Source organism: Sorex fumeus, unplaced genomic scaffold (genome assembly GCF_029834395.1).
Source record: "Sorex fumeus unplaced genomic scaffold, SorFum_2.1 ptg000006l, whole genome shotgun sequence".
In the NCBI taxonomy this organism is placed as follows: Eukaryota; Metazoa; Chordata; class Mammalia; order Eulipotyphla; family Soricidae; genus Sorex; species Sorex fumeus.
This window is the reverse complement of record NW_026606063.1, coordinates 35,787,648-35,810,753: the sequence shown is the minus strand read 5'-3', so window position 1 is coordinate 35,810,753 and position 23,106 is coordinate 35,787,648. Positions and strand designations below refer to the sequence as shown.

The following is a 23,106-nucleotide window of genomic DNA, read 5'->3' as shown; positions in this document are numbered from 1 at the left end:
ATATCACAGAGCAGGTACATACTTGCATGTAATTTTTAATTTCAATAATGACCTCTGCCATATGAACAAAATCCTGAAGATTGATGCCTTGCCTACAGGACCTATAGAGTAGTCTTAACCTATGGGTAGCGAGGGAAAAAGTCTAACACCGAACACAGAAATGCTGAGAAAATAAATCCTCAGAGTCAGTCTGGAAGATTGAAATTGTAATCTAAGAGTTCAAGCATGCATAAAAATAGTGTGTGTAATTGACTAATATTCTTACAGTAAGCTATCTTTTCATATTTGATTAGTGTATCACTCATAAGCATTAATGTCAATAACTTTGACCATTTCTTGCAGATAATGTTTTACTTGTATTGCTTTCTTGTACTGAGTGAAAATGTCTATATGAAAGTTAGGGACTTGTTTAAATTGTTTAAATTATGTCATTTGTGTCTCATAGCATTTCCATTCTGTAGTACAATTGACTGGAGCGATAGCACAGCGGTAGGGCGTTTGCCTTGCACGCAGCCAACCTGGCCGACCCGAGTTCGATTCCTCTGCCCCTCTCGGAGAGCCCGGCAAGCTACCGAGAGTATCTCGCCCACACAGCAGAGCCTGGCAAGCTCCCCGTGACATATTCGATATGCCAAACACAGTAACAACAAAGTCTCCAATGGAGACGTTACTGGGCCTGCTCGAGCAAATCGATGATCAACAGGAGGGTCTTTACTTTACTCGGGCCTTTACTTAGTACAATTGACATTTGAAAACCTGTGGTATACAGCAGGAAAACTAATCTTAGACTTATCTAGCAAGCTTGTTTCACATAGTAAATATATGAGTATATTTGACGCTAGATTCATCTCTTTTCATTATGAATTCAACTGTTTACAACCTGTGTTTTATAGAAGCCCTTAATATATTAAAGATGATACCTTCCAGACCTTAATCAGATTAAAGACGATACCATCCAGAAAGATGATTAGATTTTTTCAAGTGTATTTTCTGTGTCTGTTGATATGATGGTCTAAGTTTTTTATGATATACAATACATATTCAAGGATCTGAAGCCTACCTTGAATTCTTGGGATAAATCTCACTGATTGTGGTATACAGTCTTCTTATTTTTGTTTGTTTTCTTTAATGGGACCAGACTTAGACCACAAGCATCACCTCATTTCATGGGATAGTACAGGAATTTAATCTCTCACCTTATCCTAACCCTGGGTGCTTCAAACCACTTAACCATCTTCTGGGTCCCTACATTTTTTATAAAAGCTAAGGCATTTAGTTTGCTCCTAAATAATGGGGATTTTTTTAAACTTATTTTCAAAGAAATATCAAGTTGGGCCTTAATATTTCTTTGTGATTATATAATTAGTAATTTAATTTCCTTCTATTTATAATATTGTCCATTCAGATTTCTTTTTGAGTTGACTTTAGTAATTTGTTTCTTCCTTGGATTTTTCTACTTGTTCTAAACCATTTCATTTATCAGCATGCATTTGTTCATAAAATTAATTTGTAATCAGTTTTTTTCTGAAATATTGTTACTACCATTTGCTCTATTTTTCTTGGATTTTGAGATTTCTTTCTTTTTCATGGTTAATACAGCTAATTCTTTGTCAATCATCCCTTTATTTATAAATAGCCATACTTTGTTGAATTTTTGCAACAATTTTTAATCTTCTATTTCATCAATCCTGGCACTAATACTTATAGTTTATTTCCATCTTCTTGCTTTGAGTTTAATTTGCCCTTCATTTTCTTATGCCATAATATGTTTGATAAGATAATTGATTTGAGGCTATTTTTCTTTCATTATATAGTGATGGACGGCTTTAAATATCCCTCTAAGCACTGCTACCAAAATCCCTTTTAGGTTTCATTCCCATTATTTTTGCAATGTTATATTTTTACACTGTACTTTACAGTTCATTTTTTTATTTTTAATTTTCATTCTTTGAACCAAGGTTTTCAGAAATGTGTTGTTTATTTTTTATATTAATGTTTTCTGTTTTTTCTATTATTGATTTCAAATTTTATTGTATTGTGGTCAGATAAAATTATAACATTCTTATGATTACAAATTTATTAAGTTTTTTGTGATCTTTACTACTTAATGTTCATTTTGTATTTAAAAATGAAAAGTACATTCTACTTTTTCAAGTAATTGCATAAAGGGTGTTTTTGGTAGATCAATTGGTTTGCACTGTTGCTCCAAGTGTGTTTCTTCCTGATTTTATTAATGTTATTCTTTTTCACCTTCTGTGAGCTCTTATTGACAACATACACACATAATATTTCTATATCTTATAGGTCTAGAAATACTTCATATGCATGCTAATTAATTCAATTGCTTTATTATAATTTATAATAAAAAGAGGAAATATGTTCTTATGCTATCATTTATTATTTTCTTACTTTTACTAAAAGTGAACCTTTACTTTTTTGTCTGGATTTACATCACAGTCATATATTACTCTTTCAGCTTAAAGAATTTTTATCATCATTTCTTTTTTTTAATTTTTATTAGTGAAACACCATGAGGTACAGTTGTAGATTTACATCATTTCTTACAATGAAATTTTATTATCAACATTTCTTTTGGATTTTTATCTAGGAATGTAATATTTTTAGCTCTATTTTTGAAAGGTATCTCTGCAGGATATAGAATTTTTCATTGATGGAATTTTACTTTAGCACTTTGACTGTGTTTCTAACTGCCTCAGAGCCTCCATTCCTTCTGCTCAAAGTCAGTTCTTAAAAATGTATTGGTTAAAAATTCAGCTCTTGTTAATTTGTGGTGTTTACTTGTATATGAAGTTTCTCCCCTTCTAGATTCTTTAGGAACTCCCCTTTTTATTTGCTTGCTTCTGTTGAATATTAACATAATGAGTCTATCTATGCATGCTTTTGTGCTTAACCTCTTTGGAGTTACTTGAGGTTCTTGGATGAGATTAGTGATTTTGGAAAGATTTGTATATTTTCAGTTATCATTATCTATATTATAATTTCTTCTCCTCTCTCTCCTCTTCTTCTGATACTCTCGTTGCACATACATTGATATATGTAACACCTGTGTCACACAATTTCCAAAGGTTACATGTTTTTATTAATTTTTCCATCTGTTTTGTTGTATTATTTTTTAAAATGTCTCTTCAAGTTAATCAATTCTTCTGTCAGTTGAAATCTACTCGCTTGCCTCAATAGGAAAAATTTTGTTATTTATTTTGTGAGTTTTAAAAAATCTCAATATTTTCATTCAGTTCTTTTTAATAGTTTCTATCTCTGTATTGATATCTTTTGTTTGAGACAACACTATAATCATATATAATCCTATGTATATATGATTAAGCATGGTTTCCATTTATTGCACATATTTATAGTTGTTGTTTAAAAATCTTTGACATTTTCAGTTTTTTTTGCTGTTCTTGTTTTTTTTCCAAACATATCAGACTCCTGTTTCTAGCAACTCTTGAGTATGCCTCCTAACTCCCTTGTCAATATTCCTATTTTTAGTTAATTTGTTTAGTTACTAGCTCTATTTTAGGGGATTCGGTACATTACTTCTCTCCATTGACAGCATTATTAAACCCTTGAATTTTCACTTAAGAGGGACAGTTTATGGTGTCCTTAGTCATCCTAAGGTAATAGATTCTGAGGGGTACCTTTTGTCATTTTCCCTGACTGCGCCTAGCATTTAAAGCTCACTAATATGTTGATTGCATGGGTTTTTATTTTTTTTTTCAACAACCCGCTGTGACTCTTTATGAAAAAAAAAAACATAGGCTTCATTGAAAGAATCATATCTGGTCAGTGTTTGAAATTTGTTGACTCCAAAAGGGATAAGTCTCTCCGATATTTGCCCAATCTGTGAATCTCTTTCTAAATAGCTTTCACCACAGCAATCACTATTTTTGGTTGATGAATCCATAATTATATGTACAACCTACAACATCTCCCTAAGCTCCTAAGCTTTGTTATCCTTCTGCCAATTCACCATCTTTTTAGAAGCACCACAAATAAGCATGTCTAAAGTCAAATTTCTGACTTTTGGCCCACCTCCTACCAGCTCCTCCCAAGTTATTTATAAGATGATGAATAGTAACTCTCCCCTTCCATCTGTTCTGATGAAGATTGAATATCTTCTTTTGTAAATTTTGCTTTCTCTTATGCTCTAAATCCAACTCATCTGAAAATCTAAATGGCATGACTAAACATTTTTTGACTTTATAAATCTAACCACTTACTGCTTATTCCAGTTATCACAAATATTATTTAATCCTCAGGTTTTGCCCCATGCTTCGTAACTATTCCAAATACTTACTAATTTTTCTCCTTACCTTTCCCATTTTCCTTTTCAGAATGTTTTCAGTGAGTGAGTTTTGGGTAAAGGGAGGTAGGGAAGCTATTCATATCATGCCATCTCTCTGTTCTAAGCTCTCTGGTGGCTTCCCACTGCACTTAAAATGAGTCAGAGTTCTTATTAGACTCTAAAGAAAAGTTAGAACACATTTTAATAAAGTTATCTAGAGCACAGACAAAGAAATAAATCATTATAACTGGGGCACTCGGGGATCTAAAGATCTCACAGGAAAATGATTACTCTTGAGGTTGAGGATTTTAATGATGAATAAGTATTCACCAGGCAGACAAGGTAAGAAGAATCATTATTATACAACTACATGGGAAATGCAGAGGTAAGAAATCCAGTTCCCACACTGAAGGCTTTGCATTCGTTGCTTATCATGTTGTCTAGCTTTCCAGGGCTACCTCTACCTCCAATTCTATTCTGTCTCAAGTATCATGTGCCACAAAGTTTCCCCATTTATCACTTTATATATTGTTATCAGCAGAAAACTCACCGAGAAATAAACAGGTGTGCTGACTCAAGCAAGGCTAATTAAGCAGAAAATGGCACAGGGACCTCACCTATGAAGAGAAACAAAGATTATTTAAATGAAGAAAGTGCTTTAGTAGCTGTGATTCAGAAACATGGAAGGCAGTTTTATAATGCCTCCAATTCCTTATCTTCTTTTTTCTTGCTAACCCAATCCATTATTAAACTCATATAATCTTAAGGATTATCAAAACGTAATTTTGTATGGACCTTGGATTTAAAAAATGACATTTTTTTCTATCCATTTATCCAAAGACATGAAGCTATAGGAGGCATGTTTTACATACATTTTTTTAAAAAAATAAACAGAAAAATATAAATAAGATTCTTCTTTTTGTAAGCTGCTGTATTGGAAAATTCAGGCTGCCGTTGCCAAATACCATGGATTGGCGGGCTTAAACATATTGTTTGTTTTCTCGTGGTTCTGACATCCAGTAGAGTTAAAAGTCAGGGTGCCAGCAAGGGTTTTTACCCCCATTGAAAGCACTCTTCCTGCCATGCAGGTGGTCACATTCTCCTTATGTGATCAGATGACTCACTTTGGAACCTCATCTCATCAGGGCATCAGTACTCATTCCATGGTTTTTTTCAACTCCAGTTGAATCCTTATGCAGGATCTAGCTCCACATACAGACGTACTAGGGACTAAAATTTCAATGTAAGCATTTTGCTGAGAGACCAACTCATCCCTCCACATTATAATAATATGTAAATATTTTAAAGTATGACTTGATAGAAAAGGACAGCTGAGGTGCATACCACTATTTACTATTAATGAATAAATTTGACATCTCTGGGTTTGTAGCAAGTTGATTTTTGTGGGGAAAAAAAAAAGCAAGGAGAACCAGTTTTTTTAAGCACTATTGTAAGCACCTAACTCTTCTTTCTTTTGAAATAAAAATGTGCATGTAGTTATAAAATAACATCGGTGTTAAATCATCATGAGGCTTAATTTATCCTGTCATCATTGCCTGAGGAACTTTAAATACCATAGAAAAGGGTTTTTAAAAGAATTGTTGCAGAGGGACCTGTAAAATAATAACCTTAAAATTTCTACAAGAGCAAGAGTTATCTCCTTTGTCTATTGCTTTTCATATTTTATTGAATAAGAAATAGCTTAATTTAAGTGCAGCTATTTAATGTACAGAAGGTGTTAGTTCTGTGACTGTACTTGTCGACTATACTTGTCTATCATGTCTAACAGATTGACCAGGACAGAGTTGTGGAACCACCAAAGGCCTGAGACCCGATGAGGTCCCTTTCCTGACCTTCTCTGTTAGAGGATTGGTTATTAGGGGCCCCTTGCACAGTGCCAATTTTCTTCTTTCCACAGGTCCAGTGCATTTGAGGTGTTAGCTCTGGATGGAGTCAGCTCTGGGATTCTTCAGTTTTACACAGTACAGGAGAGTGCAGACTGGCTGAGGGCTGTGTCAGCAAACATCAGTGATCTGACGCTACAAAACGTAAGCACAACCTGACACTACTTTTTGCTTTGCATAGAAATCATTAAGATTTTGTATGATTTATAATTAACCTTAATGCAGTGTTACAATATTAAACATTAAAAGAACAAAACTTTACTTTTGTCCTCATATAAGATAAAATTTGAAAAAATTACAAAATTGTACTGGAAAGGTTCTTGCCTTAAAGGCAGCTGACCCAGGTACAATCCTTGGGACCCCTTATGGCTCCCAGACACTTCGAGAATAATTACTGAGTCAAAATTAAGCCCTAAGCATCACTGGGTGTGACCTCCCCCAAAACCCATAAATAAATAAAAATTGAAAATTAAGTATCTAAGTAGTTTCGAAATACAGGCCATCAAACATTTGAATACTTCGTAACTATCTATCACCTTCTGCCTTTCTTTCTTTTTCCCTCTCACTTCCTGCATTCATTTCTGTCATTTTTTCATGCACTATAGCACTGTAGCACTGTCCTCCAGTTGTTCATCAAATTGCTCAAGCGGGTACCTGTAACGTCTCCATTGTGAGAATTGTTGTTACTGTTTTTGTCATATCAAATACCTCACGGGGAGCTTGCCAGGCTTTGCCGTGCACACAGTAGCTTGCTGGGCTCTCGGAGAGGGGCGGAGGAATTGAACCCGGCTCGACCGGGCCGGCCGCGCGCAAGGCAAATGCCCTACCTCTGTGCTATCACTCAAGCCCACAATCATAGAAATATTTATGAGTTTATAATTTTATGTGTACTTTAACCACCACATCTATGTAATGTGGCATTTTTATTGAGGGAACTAGGTTGTATTTAACCAAGAAGATAAAATGCCCAGAAATGATAGACAACTTAGAAGGAGGCACACCTAACCAAAAAAGTTACTTCTAACATTTTGACTAGAGGAGTTCAGGATTGGAAAAGAGCTCTGTCTTCCTGAGTAATCTGGTTGATGTTTAAAAAGAATAGAAGAGAATATGTTTAAGAATAAGTGATATGAAATGGAGTAGAATAATCAGTAGAGTGTTAAGTTTCATAAAAGAGCAGCTGTGTGCCTACACTAAGTTGATACCACACTGTCAGTAGCATATGGCATGCCTAGCCCTGAACAGGACCTCTGACTTGCTTCTGTCTCTTCATGGACTTTCTCATGATTTCACTAGTATCCCAGTTCTATTTCTGCTCCTGGATTAGTGATTTGAGAACCTGGTTCACAATGGGACACGACAGCGCCTGTCACCTACTGCCCACTTACCTACTTCCTGCTAATTCTCCCACCATTCTTTGGATTCCCTTAGTAGAAATTCGTTGGGCAGTTTCAAATATTTGACAGCCACACAGGTTGGTTTTCTATTTCTCAGACCTCAGAGGCATTCTTTCTTCACTTATGTAAGGAAATATAAGAAATTGAGTTTTTGATGGAATTGTAGAGGTTTCTTGATGGATGAATGATAAAATAAACAACAGGCAGTGCTAGATCGTACATGCAGAACTGCATGTAATGTTAATTTTCAGTTCTAGGTGATCCTCACACTATATAGCCAGTATGCAAGCAAAGGGGAAAAAAATTCAAATACTTTGTAATATGGATCTGAAACCTCTTTCCAGCTGTGTAATTCTGGGTGTTTTACTATTATGGCTCTCTATTTCCTCACTGGTAACATTTTGTAAAATATCCACCTTGCAGTATTTAGGAAGAAATAAATGAAGAAGCAAATTTGAAAATTATAATTGCCATAGGTTATACAGAACAGAAACTACTTTCACCATTTTTCGCATGTATTGAAATTTAAGCATTTCCTGACCTGTACTTCATTAACAGAGGATACTGACATTTGGAAAAAATAATTTAGGAATGCTAATATAACCTTTTTTCTATGAGAATTGCTATCATACATTTTTATTTACGTTGGTTTGGTTTTAAGATGGCAAATTCATCATTAAATAAAAAGCTTGTTCCCAAGGACATTTCATACAGGTAATTAATTTCAGTTGCCAATTAGACAGAATGAGAAATTATGGCATTAATATACTTGTCATGGTGACTCCTTGCTTCCCTCTTTTTACAGATGAAAATGGCAAATAAATGCTGTTCTCCTTCTGACCAGGTAGGATTTGCATTGTCTGTGCAGATAATATAAAAAGTCTCTAAAAGTATTCTGTTTCTGTTATGAGATTTGACTTGAAATGTTTGATACTAAAATAAAGACATATGTAAAATCTAAGCCAGAAGTTCTGATCCTCAGTATTAACTCCCTAAAACTGCCCATTCATTGTTGAAATAGTGTGGGTGGAAACTTTCCATTTCTCTGTGTGTTGTAAATTATTTATATATGTGGTTGTGGTTTCTAAGGAAGATGATTAAACAATATAGGTTGTTTCTGCTCAGGGTGTTTATAATGGTGACTTTCTTATATAATTGAAATCTTAAGTATCCAGTAATCTTCTTAGATAACTGCTCTCATTTTGAAATCTTATCACAAGTGGAGAAGAAAACATTGCCCAGTATGAATAATCTATTTACCTTGAGGCAAATTCTCACCTTGACCCAGATGTAATAGGGTAAGGACTCTTCAAAATCCTCAGTTCACTGTTCTGAGAATAAAGACCAACTTTTCTTTTAATCAAATCAACATTTTTTATTTATCTTACATAAATACACAAAAATATATAATTACATAACAAATACATAACAACTTCTACCACAAATTCATGTTGTAGCAAAGATAGCATTTCATCTTTTCTTTTCTTTCTTTTTTTATTGTGATTTGATTTTGATTTTTTTAAATTTTATTGAATCACCGTGAGATAGTTATAATCTTTCATGTTTGGGTTATACAATGATCAAACACCCATCCCTCCACCAGTGCACATTCCCTACCACCAATATCCCTGGTATGCCCCCCCTTTCCCACCCTCCCTTTGCCTCCATGGCAGTATGTCCAACTTCTTAATTCAAGGACTAATCATTTAGTAGGACAAGAAGTAACAACAATCCATTATAAAGTTATGTTTTGGGTAAATAAACTTTTAGGTAATTTTACCCAATTTATTTTATAATAAGATCACATTGCACGAAGATTTCATGTCAGTGTAAGACTTTTCAATTTATGTTCAGTAGTTCTCTGATTTTCAGGTTTGAAGAAGAATGTATTCTATCTTCAAATTAAGAAAACTGAGGGAGAAAATGTGCTTATTTTTCTTGAAAGCATGTTTATTATATTCCTGAAATATTTTGTGGTGATAAAATGGAATTCAAAGTGGAAGACATTCAGTAGAATGACTCTTTGGAATCAGTGTTCACTGAATAAGGCAGGAAATTAGGGTCATAGTTTTAATAAAACCTCTCTAGTCATCATTGTAAATTTGAAAAGAAACACTAAGAAAAATCCTTCTATATGTAACTTTTATTTCTTATAATAGTCCTATAAGATTTAATCAACTCTTTTGTTTCAGATAGCTTAATGAGTACAATTCACAATTTAATGCACAATATATCTATAAATGTCTTCAAGTAAATATGACTCATTTCATGTTCTTAAACATAATACATTATTTTTCTGTTATACTTTGTGTTTGTAAGACATTCTCATGGACTTTTCCACTGAGAACATATGACTACATTGTTCCCCATAAAGTATACCTTCTCTGGAAAAATTTATCACTGATGGAGAAAGGATAGAACAAAATAATATGATGGTATCCAAGAATAAGTTACCATTAGAGATTGGTTTCTGTGGACAGAATCAAAATTAGTCAATTCCAAAAAAGTGTTTTTTGATAAGTCAGAGTTCTTTTCCCTCCAGTGATGCACACACATCACTCGTGACTTGTTGGCTTGCAGTGAAGGACAGTGTAGATGTGCATGTCATATGATGAAACATGTTCTGAGCAATTATCACAAGACTTGAATTCACTGCAGTTGGAAGCACCTGGAGTTTTAGAAAGTATTCTTTTTGTTTGTTTGTTTGTTTGTTCGTTTTGTTTTTTTGGTCACACCCGGCAATGCTCAGGGGTTACTCCTGTCTCTGCACTCAGGAATCACTTCTGACAGTGCTCGGAGGACCATATGGTATGCTGGGGATCAAATCCAGGTCAGCCACATGGAGGACAAAAGCCCTACCCATTGTATATCTATTTGGCCCATTAAAAGTATGCTAGAATGAGTTAATGGAGAGTGGGAGAAAGACTGCTAGATGAAATTCAAAACATATCCTGTATTACTTTGAAATTTCATGCCTCTTTATCACTGAATTATGAGAAAATTACAATTTTGAATGAATGTTTAAATTACAATTATGAATGGATGGTTAAGGAAACTTAGATCTATTTCAGGAATAAAAATCCCAACACATAGAATATTAAATGAGCTAGGATTCTAAGACCTCTGGGGCAATGGGGTAGTCATAGTTCTGCTTTATCTTAGTGGAATTTCAATAAATATAAAACCTTGCTTTTAGAATCATCCTATGTGGTCTTATCTGACTCAACCTGAGTTCACATTCCAGTCTATTTTCTGGTGGTATAATCTAAAAAATATTAATACCAGTGTCCCAGTTTTTCTACAGAAAAGGAAAGTGTAATAGGTAAAGCCATTTTATAAACTTAAAATTTCCATAACACTTTGAATTCATTTGTAGGCTTGAATGCATTTGTTTGGAAATAAATTGATATTTCTTATTTATGAGAAATGAGCCTGACTCTGTAGGATTATTAAATAATTAAACCTTGATATATCTTGAGGTGAATTTTGTAGAGGTTTGTTTCACGTTTCCTCAAAGAAGTAAGTTTTGTATCTTATGGGATCTTAGATGTATGAAAACAAGAAGTATTTTTTTTCTAAACAATTGCTGATTTTGTATGAATCAATTAAATAATATTTGGATAGCCCTAGAAAAAAAGACAATGACAACCACATAAATAGGCAGTTAAAAGAAACAGAAATGGAAGAAAATACAAGAGACAAAGAGTATAAATTTTTACATGTATATGTGATAAGTAAATTGATATTATTTGCAATCCAGACTTGGCAATTCTTTCTGGGATGACGACCAACCTAAAAGCAATACTAAGACAACAGACATAAATTTAGAATTGCCCTAGGCTTGCTAGAACATATGTCCACCGTGCTAAAATAGCAGGCAGCTCTGAGTATTTTCAAAATAAATTTCTTCTCAAAACCTTAATTAAAGAGAGATGTGGATGACTGAGTCCCCACGTCGGTAGGAAACCTACAGGACTTAGGTAATTCTGGATTTTTCTGAATAAAGGAACAGACTAACTGTATAGTTGTCATCTCATGGATGTTAAACCAATTATCTTGACTCACTGAAGTGAAAAAACTTTCCTATGGAAATGGCATCAGAAAAGATAAATGAAAATATGGTCCTTTATTATAATGGTTACATCCTCCTAATTTAATTATAGTGATACAATCAGGTAGGTGTTCATAAAATTATAATATATATTTCTTGGAACATGTATTAAGCCATTTGAAACTTCATAATGTAAAAGATAAAATTAGCTCCCCTGAAAATTATTTATGAACTACATATACCTAAATGGATTCATAAAACACCCAAATGTTTCTAATAATAGATAAGCTATTACTTATTTCTTTGTTAATTAATTCAGACAAAGTTAAATTGCCTATGGGATTTAATTAAGTTCACACCAAATTTATAGACATTTCACATTATTAACAGCTAGTATATCACCACGTTGGTCAGAAGAGGAGCCTAACTTACTCTTCAACGTGTAATTCCTATTGAACAGTGAACACAACACGACATTAACTACACACAGGGGAGAAAACCAGCTACAAGAAATTACCCAGCCCCTGGAGGAGAAAGAGAGCGGGATTAGAGGAAAAAGGGAGAAAGAAAAGCACATTTACTCCATGCTTTGGGAGTTTTGGTTCTTTTATTCTCCATCAATACCTGTGGCTCTAAATAAATCGTGTAGCTTTCAGCCTGAATTGGAATTAGATGATAAATATACCCATTGGCAGTTTCTTCTTACTTAAAGCATGCTTGCTGCTTTCTTGCTATTATGCTAGGGACAAAAAAAAATTCATTTCGGCAAGAATTTATGCTTTCAACTTTCCACTCACATATGAACTATTTGAAATGTCTGGATTTAGATATCAATATAAATCTTTGTCATCTATATTTTGTATGTTGTGGTACTGTGAACCTATATTAAATTAAGTTCCCACACACCTGGTTCCAACTTAAAGTTCATCCCTTGTGGAATAAGAATTGCAGTGTATGATTAGGTGTTTTATGAAAAGAAAGAAGGCTGAGAGACTTGGCAGAATCTCAATGTATGATTTTACCAATAAAGAGAAAACACACAGCTGGACTTATTTTGCACAGGTAAAGAAAAAATTTACTTTAGATCTCCACTGCCGTATTCTGTGTTAAATTAGCCACAAATCCAAGTTTTTGTTAGGATTTCTCACCAGAATAAAATATTACTTGTTTTATAAAGTTTAGAAACTGTCAAGCCAGGTTGTTAGGTCTTTGGAGGGGCATTTTGTTTCTACGATTTGAAGTTTTTCTTTTGGACTATGACAGTTTTCTGTGCACTCTCAACCCTTCCTAATCCAGAGGGATGAAAAGAACTTGGAGAAGATCCTTGGCAGGAAGTGGATGGTCAAAGTAGATACTGTGCTTGCTGCTGAGGAAGGAAAAGGTCCCAAGTGATGCTTTGCTGAGGTGGATCTTAAAGCAGAGCAGGGAGTGTGAGGGTTGTTCAGCGTCTCAAAGACTCCACCCCAAATGAAAGAGCTAACTTTAAAACTAGTTTAACCAACGAAAACCACTCAGATCCTTGAAGAACCTGCTGGAGGACCGTGGAGATTTTTGTTTAGAAACAAGCTTACTAGTCAGTCATCATTTGGATCAACTATTATCAGTCCCTTATACTATCACTTTCTCCAGAATAGAGGAACATAATCCCAGGCTTTGCACTGTCCTTTCAGATAATGTTCCCAGAGATACTAAATGAAGACTTTGTCTTATTTTTCAGTTGTGCTTCATTTTTTTTGGTCGACTGATGACTTAAAAATTTGCAGCAATTTAGAACTTAACCAGTTCTCAATGTTTCCTAGAGATTCTGGCTACACATATTGATGGCAATCAATAAGCAAAAGCTCTTCCCCTCCATCACCTGGATAAACAGACTAATTAGTATCTTCCCCTGGTGGTTTTTCTGTAACCCTCACCGAAACACGGTTCCTGACTGGAGGAAGAGGTCAACACTATGTCTTTCAAGAAATTGGAGCCCTTGCTCTCTGCCAGCCCTGTGGAATTGAGAAGATAGCAGTTACAGTCCTGTGTTGCCTTAAGCACAGGTTATCTTAGCCAAACCAGAGGGGAAGTGCTAGGGGAAAGTAGGAACGATTATGGACTTCACAGTGTTGCCTCTTTGCTGCCACATTTACTTCTCAAAACAAACTTGAGAATGTGTTGTGGGGTGCCCTTACATAGCTAAAATTGTGGACATGAAACCTAGCAGGCTATAGAGCAGTGAACTTCATGTTTAGAATTTCATTCCTGAAAAAGTGAGCCTACTACAGCCTCTGAATGTTGCTACAGGTCCACTAGAAGTTAGCACTATAGAATAAGTATTATTATATAAGCTCTATAGAATAATTGAAGCATCGTTTTATTGTTAGAGATTTATACTATCTTGGAACCACTGCATAGCATATCAGCTCTGATACATTTGTATTAAAAGAAAATTTCTCCATTTTCCTCTCTACCCAACATTAACTGTGGCTTCTGAGAGCTACTGGCCAGACTCAGAACATGACACCACCTTTGCCCCAAACCCTGAACCCAAACATCTACACGTCTGTTGGAACAGGTCCAAGAGTGATATTGTCCCCCAAAACTACCACTTGTCATTCTCAGTACCACGTAAAAAGAAGAAAACTAAAATTTATATCCATGTTGTTAAACATGCAGCTTTACACTTTATAATCATGATCTGACAGTATCCTAGTGTACAAAGCATTAGGATTGGGTCAGGTAACTAGAACATCCTAAAGCTATCTCTTCAGTTTGTGTACTGGAGGTTTATTTCTGAGCCACCTCTACTTTTGTTAATAATAGCATTATTTTTCTTACTACATAAGACCCCTGATGTTGAGATATTTTTTAGTAATTATTTTTTTAAATAATCCTATCTTAAACGACATAAGTCAGTATATCCATGCAGTAGTTTGGAAGTAAGTTATCACCAATGGAATACATGTTAGGCTTAGAAACCTTGAAACAAGAGCGATAGTACTATGGGTAAGCACCTACCTGGATTCAGTCCCTACCACTGTATATGATCCCCCAAATATCCCCAGGAGGAACCTCTGAGCTCACAGTCAGGAGTTAGCCCTGAGCACAGCCAGAAGTGGTGCAAACAAACAGAAAAAGATAAAAGAAATGCAGTCTCAGTTATCACAAATGCAAAACATTGCTGATCAAAATACACAAAGAACTCTTAAAGCTCAGTGATAAGAAAACCCAGCTAACATTTCATTAGCAATAGAAATGAGTGATGCCTTATGATTGATAATAGCATTGGTGCTACTATTACAGGCCACAAAAATGTTATCTGTGATCCAAACAGATGAAAGGAAAATGTTTCATAAATAATATGTAAACTATCTCCAGATCTATTAGCCTTCAAGGAGTACACTGTATTTTCAGTGGTTTTCACTAGAGTACTAGATGCCCTCAAAAAATGCAGTGCTGGCCACTGCCTGCTAGTAAGGGTTTTCATTTGTCTCAGCATAGAATTCTTGCAGTTATCATATATTGGAATATTCCATATTCTGACTAAGAAAGAAGAACACCAGAAGCTCATCAAAGATAATTGTGTCCAAGCTTACATAGGAAATAAAATTCTATGCTACTAATGAACTTATTACAGCATTAACAACTGTTACAGTATTGTAATTACTAAGTCTTCATGTTAAATCTTAAGGATGTTACAAGTTCATGAGCCAGTAAACTATTTGAGCTGCTTTTATAAAAGCTCTGTGTATCTAGGACAGTTCAGTAAAACAAATTAAAACTTTGGCTGCACTGAATTATTTGTATTCAACAGCCAAATTCATCATAATGTGATGTAGCTATTATGGCCAGGCTCTGTGAAACAATGCTCCTTGATTTGTCCTTTTCTGTCTCTAACAAAACTGTGGAAAATTGGTCTCTGTAAATCTTTATCTGGCATCTTGACCATGGCAACCTTCCATTAGGTATAGGAGTGAAAGCTGTCAGGATTTACCAAGTCCTAGATGAGAGAGGGTGTGTACCTGGAGACTTTTGGGTTAATCCTTGCCAGGCAGCTTCTCTTCAGAGCACTTCCCATGAGTACCCTGTTCACAGACTTGAAGGGTGCCCTGCCCCCCAACCCTGGCACCCGCCAACCTGAAAGCAGTTTCATTTCATAAAGTGGTTGGCACATCTATGATAATTTAATTTTGCTTAAATGCACAAGTTGTTTTAAATAGCTAGTGCCTAAGAATTTGTTAATTGGTTTTTCATAACATGGCAGAATGAGAAAATTAAAATGAAATTAGTCTTACCACTTACCACAAAATATGTGTCACATTTAAATCTTAGGTAAGGCACACAGGGATTTGAGCTTCATATGTCAGCTAGAATTCATGCACTGAATCCTTAAGTTGTATTGCTATTTCCATTAATTTTTAATCACATTCTGATTTGTGATAGTGTACATTTTGTGTCACAAGATTAAAAGATTCAGTGCCATTTGTAGGTGCCTAACATTTTTTGTTTTGTGTTCACAGTCATTAGGAAATTGAACTTTAAAGAAAATAAACACATGAAGTACATGTTGACTATACAAATGGAAAATATTAATCTGCTGTTTTTCTAAACTCAAAGACAATTTGAAATATTGCCATCAAATAGAATGAATTTAAATAACATGCTTGTCAGGACCATGTGGAATATGCAGTGCTTTTACACTTGCTAAGTCAAAACTAAAACTTCCCAAAAGCTCATAATAGACTCTGGCTCAGTACAAAGTCTTCATTGTTAACTCTGGAAATGACACAAGTGTATAAGGACTACTTGATTTAGAGGTTTGAAAATTGATCTAGACCTCTCAGGCCCTGAGTGTGTTGAATATGTGTGCTGGAGCAATGGAGGACTACTTGTTTGTTCTTTCTACCCTGTGACAGTGTGCTCTTAGTAAGGCTTGGTGTTTAATTTCAAAGGTTTCCCTCTGCAGGTTGTGCATATGGGGTGGGTCACTGAGAGACTCGAAGGTGCCGGCTCTTCTCAAACCTTCAGATCCAAGTTCCTGGCCTTGAAAGGCTGCTCCTTCTACATTTTCAGCACTCCTCCGGTAAGGATGTCCTAAGGTTCCTGGGGAGGGGCTGATCACAAAATGCTTTGCGTAAGAGGCAGAGAGGTCAGACTGGTATTTGGAAGAGGCCAGGGCCAGAGGTGCAAGGATGTCCATGTCTTTTGCACCTGCAGGCATGGCAGAGCCTTCTACTTGCGAATCAACAGCCTATCCTGACTCCAGGTTATCAGTTGGGGAATCCACTTCTTTCTCTTAATTCAAGTAGATGTTTCAATATTAACAGCATTTTCCGGCCAGAAGTATCAGCTAGTTTGGAGATGAGATTACTGAAGATCCCCCACCCTCCATCTTAGAGCACAGTTATGTTGTTGAAGGAGAGAGAGAACGAAGAGAAATGAATAAAGGTCTTTGGGCCAGAGATTTCTAATTTCATGGCAAAATAATACATTTTAAGGTGTTCTTTTACTTATGTCTTACAAGCAAACAAATGACCTTATTTAGTGAAGTGCATAATATAAATATCATATTGAATGGTACACATTATGATTTTGTTTTCCAATGCCCACTAACACTGTTTTCCCAAAACTGACCAAAACAGAATGTCTGGGAGTTATCAGTTAGAGAAAATGTATTTCCTGTGAGTTTAAGTTCCAGACAACAAAGTCTGAGAGCTTCGGTGAGCTAATAATTTGGATACAAATTACACAGAGTAAGTTGCAATCATTAAAACTTTTAATCACTTAAAAATATATTTAAAAGACTTCATTTTTTTTAGAATGGAAAGTAGCCCATTTTGTGCTTATCCCATATTTTCTTCAACCGTCCATCTTTATGTGAATATTCAGGTCACTTCATTTCTAGTTACTGTGCCTAATGCTTTATAAACTTAGGATGAAGATCTCTCTAGACCTAGAATTCCTATCCTTTGTATTTCTGGATGACTTGGTCATTCTGTTCATAGCTTCCTTGGGAACTTCTCTGAAAGCTGAACCATTTAATATTTCCTACAAACAGCATATAAGGGGTTTCTTCTCCCTACCTCCTCTCCAAACCCCATCATCTTTTGTTTGTTTGCTTTTGAGGTTATAGATATCACTGTAACTTATTTGAGATAATATTTTGTGAGTATGTTCTCCTATGCAAATACATGAGGTTGTATACATTAAATATGTTCAGGTTTTTATATGTCAATAATACCTCAATAAAATAGTTTAAAGAATAAAAACTAACACAAAGGTACAGTTAGGTTTTACCTTCAGGCATCAAGTCAGTAATCTATGTTTTTATTTTATTTGTAGAATCATTTTAAAAAGACTATTTCTACTTTAAGATTGCTTTTAATTTACAGAAAAGTAGCATGCATGAAACTCCCGTGTACCCTCAGTTTTCCAAATGTTAACTCTTTATATAACTAACCAAAGTATTTTTAAAAACAAAAGTTAGACTGGGGAGATAGTATGGAGAACTTTGTATGTGTGAAGTCCTGAGTTTCAATCTGGCATCATGTGGACCCACAGATATAGCACTCTACATGTATTCCTGGAGATCCCCAGAGTCAAATAAATAGGTCAAACTTTGAAGCATCAACCCTTTTGGGTCAATATTGCCAGGATTCCTGAGCATTTGCTTGGAATGTTCCTTTCCTACCAAAATAACAAAAAAACAAAACCCTAAAATATCATCCACCATATAGCTACACATACTGTAAAACACTGACAGTCTTCCCATTAATGCACGTTACTGTCCAAGAATCATACCAGAATGTCACACTGCATTTAGTGGCAGATTCTTTTGATAAACCAGTCCTGGGTATTTGCTGGCACAAAGAGTTTTCTGTGTATTTATATAAATAATTACGGAATTCTCTTCAAAAGCAGTATAGGAGTATTCATAAGATTGGTTGGTAACTTAATGTGATTTCATTTAGCAGGGTAATCCTAGGAAGAGCTTGAGATGAAAACTTTAAAAAAAATTTTCTTATTTTGTTTATTGGCTTTGGGAGTCACACCCAGTGATGCTTAAGGGTAACTCCTGGCTCTGTATTCAGGAATTACTCCTGGCAGTGCTCAGAGTACCATATGGGATGATGGGGATTGAACCCAGATTGACTGGGTACAAGTCAAATGCCCTATCTGCCCTATCCCTCCAGCCCCGAGATGGAAACTTTCATGAAAACAAAACAAAAAAAAAGAACGATCAATCTGATGGTGTTACTTTGAGCTATGCAGTGAGTTATAGGTCCACATAACACAGGATCAGGAATTCAAGGTAGCACTAAAGATCAATTCTTCCTTAAGCTGAGATTTCATGTTCCTGCCACAGAGCGAGCCACCCTGTGGGCAGCTCCTCACTCTCCAGTTGTGAGGAAGAGGAAGTGATCTCAGTTTAGCTGCCAAGAAAAACCAATGCACCTCAGCAATTGGAGATGCTCAACTGGAACTGTTGTGTACCATCCCCTCACAAGATAGGGGCAGGGGTGGAGGCTGGAGGGGGTGGGAGATGCAGTGGCTCAGATGTTTAATCCTGTTTGAGTAGCAGTCAGTTTCACTCACTTCTCTTAATAGTTTCAACTTCATGGACAGGAATTTGAACTTGGGGCAGGAGGGGAGACAGAGGTAGTAACTCCAGTTATGAGATGAACAGATGCATGATGTAATATTTTCATTTTAATTTTTGTATTTTAAAAATGTAAAGCACCGTGATTTACAAAGTTATTCATCATTGAGTTTCAGGCATACAGTGTTCCAACACCGATCCCATCACTAACGTCAGCTCCCCTCCACCAAAGTGGATGATGTAATTTTTAAAAATTTTTACTGGGATTGGCTTGTTTATTTCAAAAATCCATGGCCACATTTTATGGTATTAAATATATAGTAAGTATTACATCATATATGCGAATTACTCAGGTTTTAATTTACTCATATTTGCCTGAAGCAGGTAACACCATTTTAAAAAATATTTTTTAATCAATCACCATCATCCACAGTTACAAAGTTGTTCATGATTGAATTTCAGTCATGCAGTATTCTAGCACCCATCCCTTCAGCAAGCATATTTCCTACCACCAGTGTTCCCAGTTTTCCTCCCACCCATTTCTCTCACCCCAAAGGTAACACGGTATTATCATAAAAACTATGATTAGAAATTTAAAATCTGTTCAGCTCCATTCTCACAGGGAAAGGGTTTCTGTTAACTTAAAGTCTCTGGGACTCTATATCTGCTCTCTGCTTACTTTTCTGAGACCCGCATCCCCATCCCAGAATCACAGGCTTAACCCACCCAAACCAGCTGGCATTGCTCTTTTCCAGTCTCTCAACCACTCTTTTTTCTTTTGTTTGGCTATAACATGTAGAACACATGCATCTGGTCATAAATATCTGTGTCTCCCTGAAACTACACAGGAACTGTGTATAGATATGGAGACTAGAATTGAATGAGCTAAGCAGAGCTCAGGCAAAAGTCTGTAAACCCCTCCGGCCCCTGCTCTTACCAGTTGTTCTCTCTAAGCCTGGGTTTCCCAGATGAAACAGGATGAACAACTGGTTCTTTTTCCGGTAAATTAGAGTTTCCCTGAATCCTATGCTGAGCTGATGACTGCTTCGTGACTGCATGCATCTCTGAGTTGATGCTGGCACTGAGGCAACTGAAAGATCTCTTTACTTGTCTCCATCCACTGGATCGTTGAACTTCATGCAGCCTGCTGTCCAGCGCCATAGTATGGTAAGATCATTAGAGCCTCATCACTGAAGCTCTGTTGGAATGATGCCCTGGAATCTCTGGAATTGCCTCTTCTGAATGATTTGACCTCAGCACACATCATCTTCTCTGCTAGGGAAGATTGAACATCTGCAGGAAGCTGGACACTTTGAAGGAAGGGTTTATTCGCTAAGACCAACATCCCCTTCAGTGTAATGTATGTAAAACATTATGTCTAGGCAAAATAGGATCTCCCTACAGGTTTCTATGTATATAGAAGGATCATCATTTTTAAAGGATTAGTGACTTCAGTCCTCCAAAGTCTGATGTTATGATATTGGTTGAAATGGATTGGGTTTTATTTTTATCTAAAAGATACTTATTTAAATATTTCATATACTAGTAATTATTTCTTTGTGTTTAAATTATATGAAATTTCATAAACTTTGAAACCTTCTATGACTGGTTGTTTTAAACGTTTATTTAGATGGAGAACTAGTGCACAGCTCTCTTAGTGGATCAAACAAAGAAGATTTAAGACAACATGCTTTTCTGTAGTGAAAAGGGAGAGACTAATTTTCCCTGAGGTTAAGTCATTGAATGGAATAATATCAGGTATAAAAATTTTAAAAAAGTGTTACTTTTCCAGAAAGTAGCAGATAGGCATTTTGAAAATGTGTATGTTTAACAGCTAGCATTGATTTTTGATAAGTTAAGAAAAAGTCACCAGGGGCTGGAGCAATAGCACAGCAGGTAGGGCGTTTTGCACACGGCTGACCCAGGTTCGATTCCCAGCATCCCATATGGTCCCCTGAGTACTTCCAGGAGAAATTCCTGAGTGCAGAGCCAGGAGTAATCCCTGAGCATCGTCGGGTATGACCCCAAAAAAGAAAAAAAAGAAGAAAAGGTGACCAACACATGATTGTTTTAACTGTGAAGCTCCAGTCAACTGAGATAGAAGGTATCAGGGGTCCTAATCAGTGGTCTCTAGGTGGGAGAAAAACCCCTAGGTGGATAACAATCTTGTTGACAAGAATTTCACTGTATTCACACACAAGTTTTGTTCACAGTCATTTTGGTTTCAAAAGTGTTTCCGTCAGGTATTGATTTTCAAGTTCCCCCGAAGTTGAACAATCACATTCATGTTATATTCAGCTGCCAGTATGGGCAGCACATGCAAATAAGGCTGGAAGTGGTTAGTATAACCTTAGCTCTCCTCTACCAAAAGCAGACATGCAACTTTGCCTCTCTCTGAATGTGAGGACATGGCCCGTAAAAGGAGGTGGGGTAAAGGGGGAGAAGAATTTGTGATGATGGTGCCAGACCCATAAGGATTCAGCAGTCAGTGGAAAGGCAGAAATCTTCTCTGGGCCCTGGTATTGGAGTTTCAGAGTAAAGTCTACAAAACATGTCCACAAGAAAACATGTAAAACCTTATAGTCTGTATCTCTATGTGTCTGTATCTCTGTTAATCTGACTACCAGTTTACCTCTCTGTTTCTCTGTGTCTCTGCCTCTCTTTGTCTCTCTGTCTCTGTGCTTGCACTCTCTCTCTCTCTTTCTCACACACTTTCTCTCTCTCCTCTATTCAGCCTTCTCTCCTCCCAGGGTCTCCTCCTTTACTAAATTTCTAATTCCTCAGAGACAGAACTGCATCTTACATGTGGAGGAAGAACAGTGCCATAATCGAGTCAGCTTCTTCCTCATCTTAAACTGTGAGCTGTCTGCTGTCACATTCTTCTTCCAGATCAAGGTCATTTCTTCAAGACATTTCTTTGGTTGACTTCTTAATCCCAATAATTTCTGAAGAATATGAATCCCATCCTTCCCATTCTCTTATCAGGGTCAACGGAAGAACTTCTTTTAATGGTTATGCTTTTGTTGAACACAGCAAATAGCGAGGGTATACTGAGGTAATTTTCTTACTTGAAAAGAAATAGCAAGACCCCAGATGAGTCTCAGAAGTGCTTTTCAGGAGGCAGTAGACCTCCGAAATTCAATTAGGCCCCTATGCATTTACCAGTAGCCTCAGATTTATGAGAACCAGATGTTAATATAAACTTTATATATCTATGCAATAATGTCTGTTTATAGTTTAGATTCTCAGATCACTGAAATATTAAAGCTTTATTATTCTCAGGGAAGCATATAACTTTACAATTCAACTTTTTAATGTAAATGTGTTATCATTCATTATATTACAATAGCCCCTAGGTCTGTGAAACCCTGGAATAGCACTGCACTGTTCTCCCATTGTTCATCAATTTGCTCAAGCAGGTACCAGTAATGTCTCACAACAAATTGTGAGACTTGTTGTTACTTTTTTTTGGCATATTGAATACATCACGGGAAGCTTGCCAGGCTTTGCCATACGGGCAAGATACTCTCGGTAGTTTGCAGGGTTCTCCAAGAGGGACGGAGGAATCGAACCTGGGTCGGCCGCGTGCAAGGCAAATGCCCTACCCGCTCTGCTATCGAAACCCTGGAACAGAGTACTTAATAGAATACTTAAATGCACATGTAATGCATGCACACATACACACACTCCTGTCAGTGCTAATAGGTTGTATATGAATATAAGAAGACTCAAGAGTGATTGCTGTTGGGGTCACAGTACTATTCAGAAAGGGAGAATGGTATTAGTGGACATACAAGTTCCTGAGTTTGAAATATCTAAATATATGAAAAATAAAATTTTTATTTTAATAGAGTTGGATATCCAATATG

General features: G+C 36.0%; 1 protein-coding gene across 5 annotated transcripts in view; it reads left to right on the top strand.

Moving 5' to 3' along the window:
- Nucleotides 1-23,106, top strand: part of SNTG2 (syntrophin gamma 2) — a 440,849-nt gene that overhangs the window by 328,626 nt on the left and 89,117 nt on the right. For all 5 annotated transcript variants that reach the window (XM_056124862.1, XM_056124871.1, XM_056124854.1 and 2 more), the window contains 3 exons: nt 6,222-6,351; nt 8,410-8,448; nt 16,604-16,720. In XM_056124862.1, the coding sequence (XP_055980837.1) occupies nt 6,222-6,351; nt 8,410-8,448; nt 16,604-16,720 (286 nt within the window). The remainder of the gene's footprint in view (nt 1-6,221; nt 6,352-8,409; nt 8,449-16,603; nt 16,721-23,106) is intronic.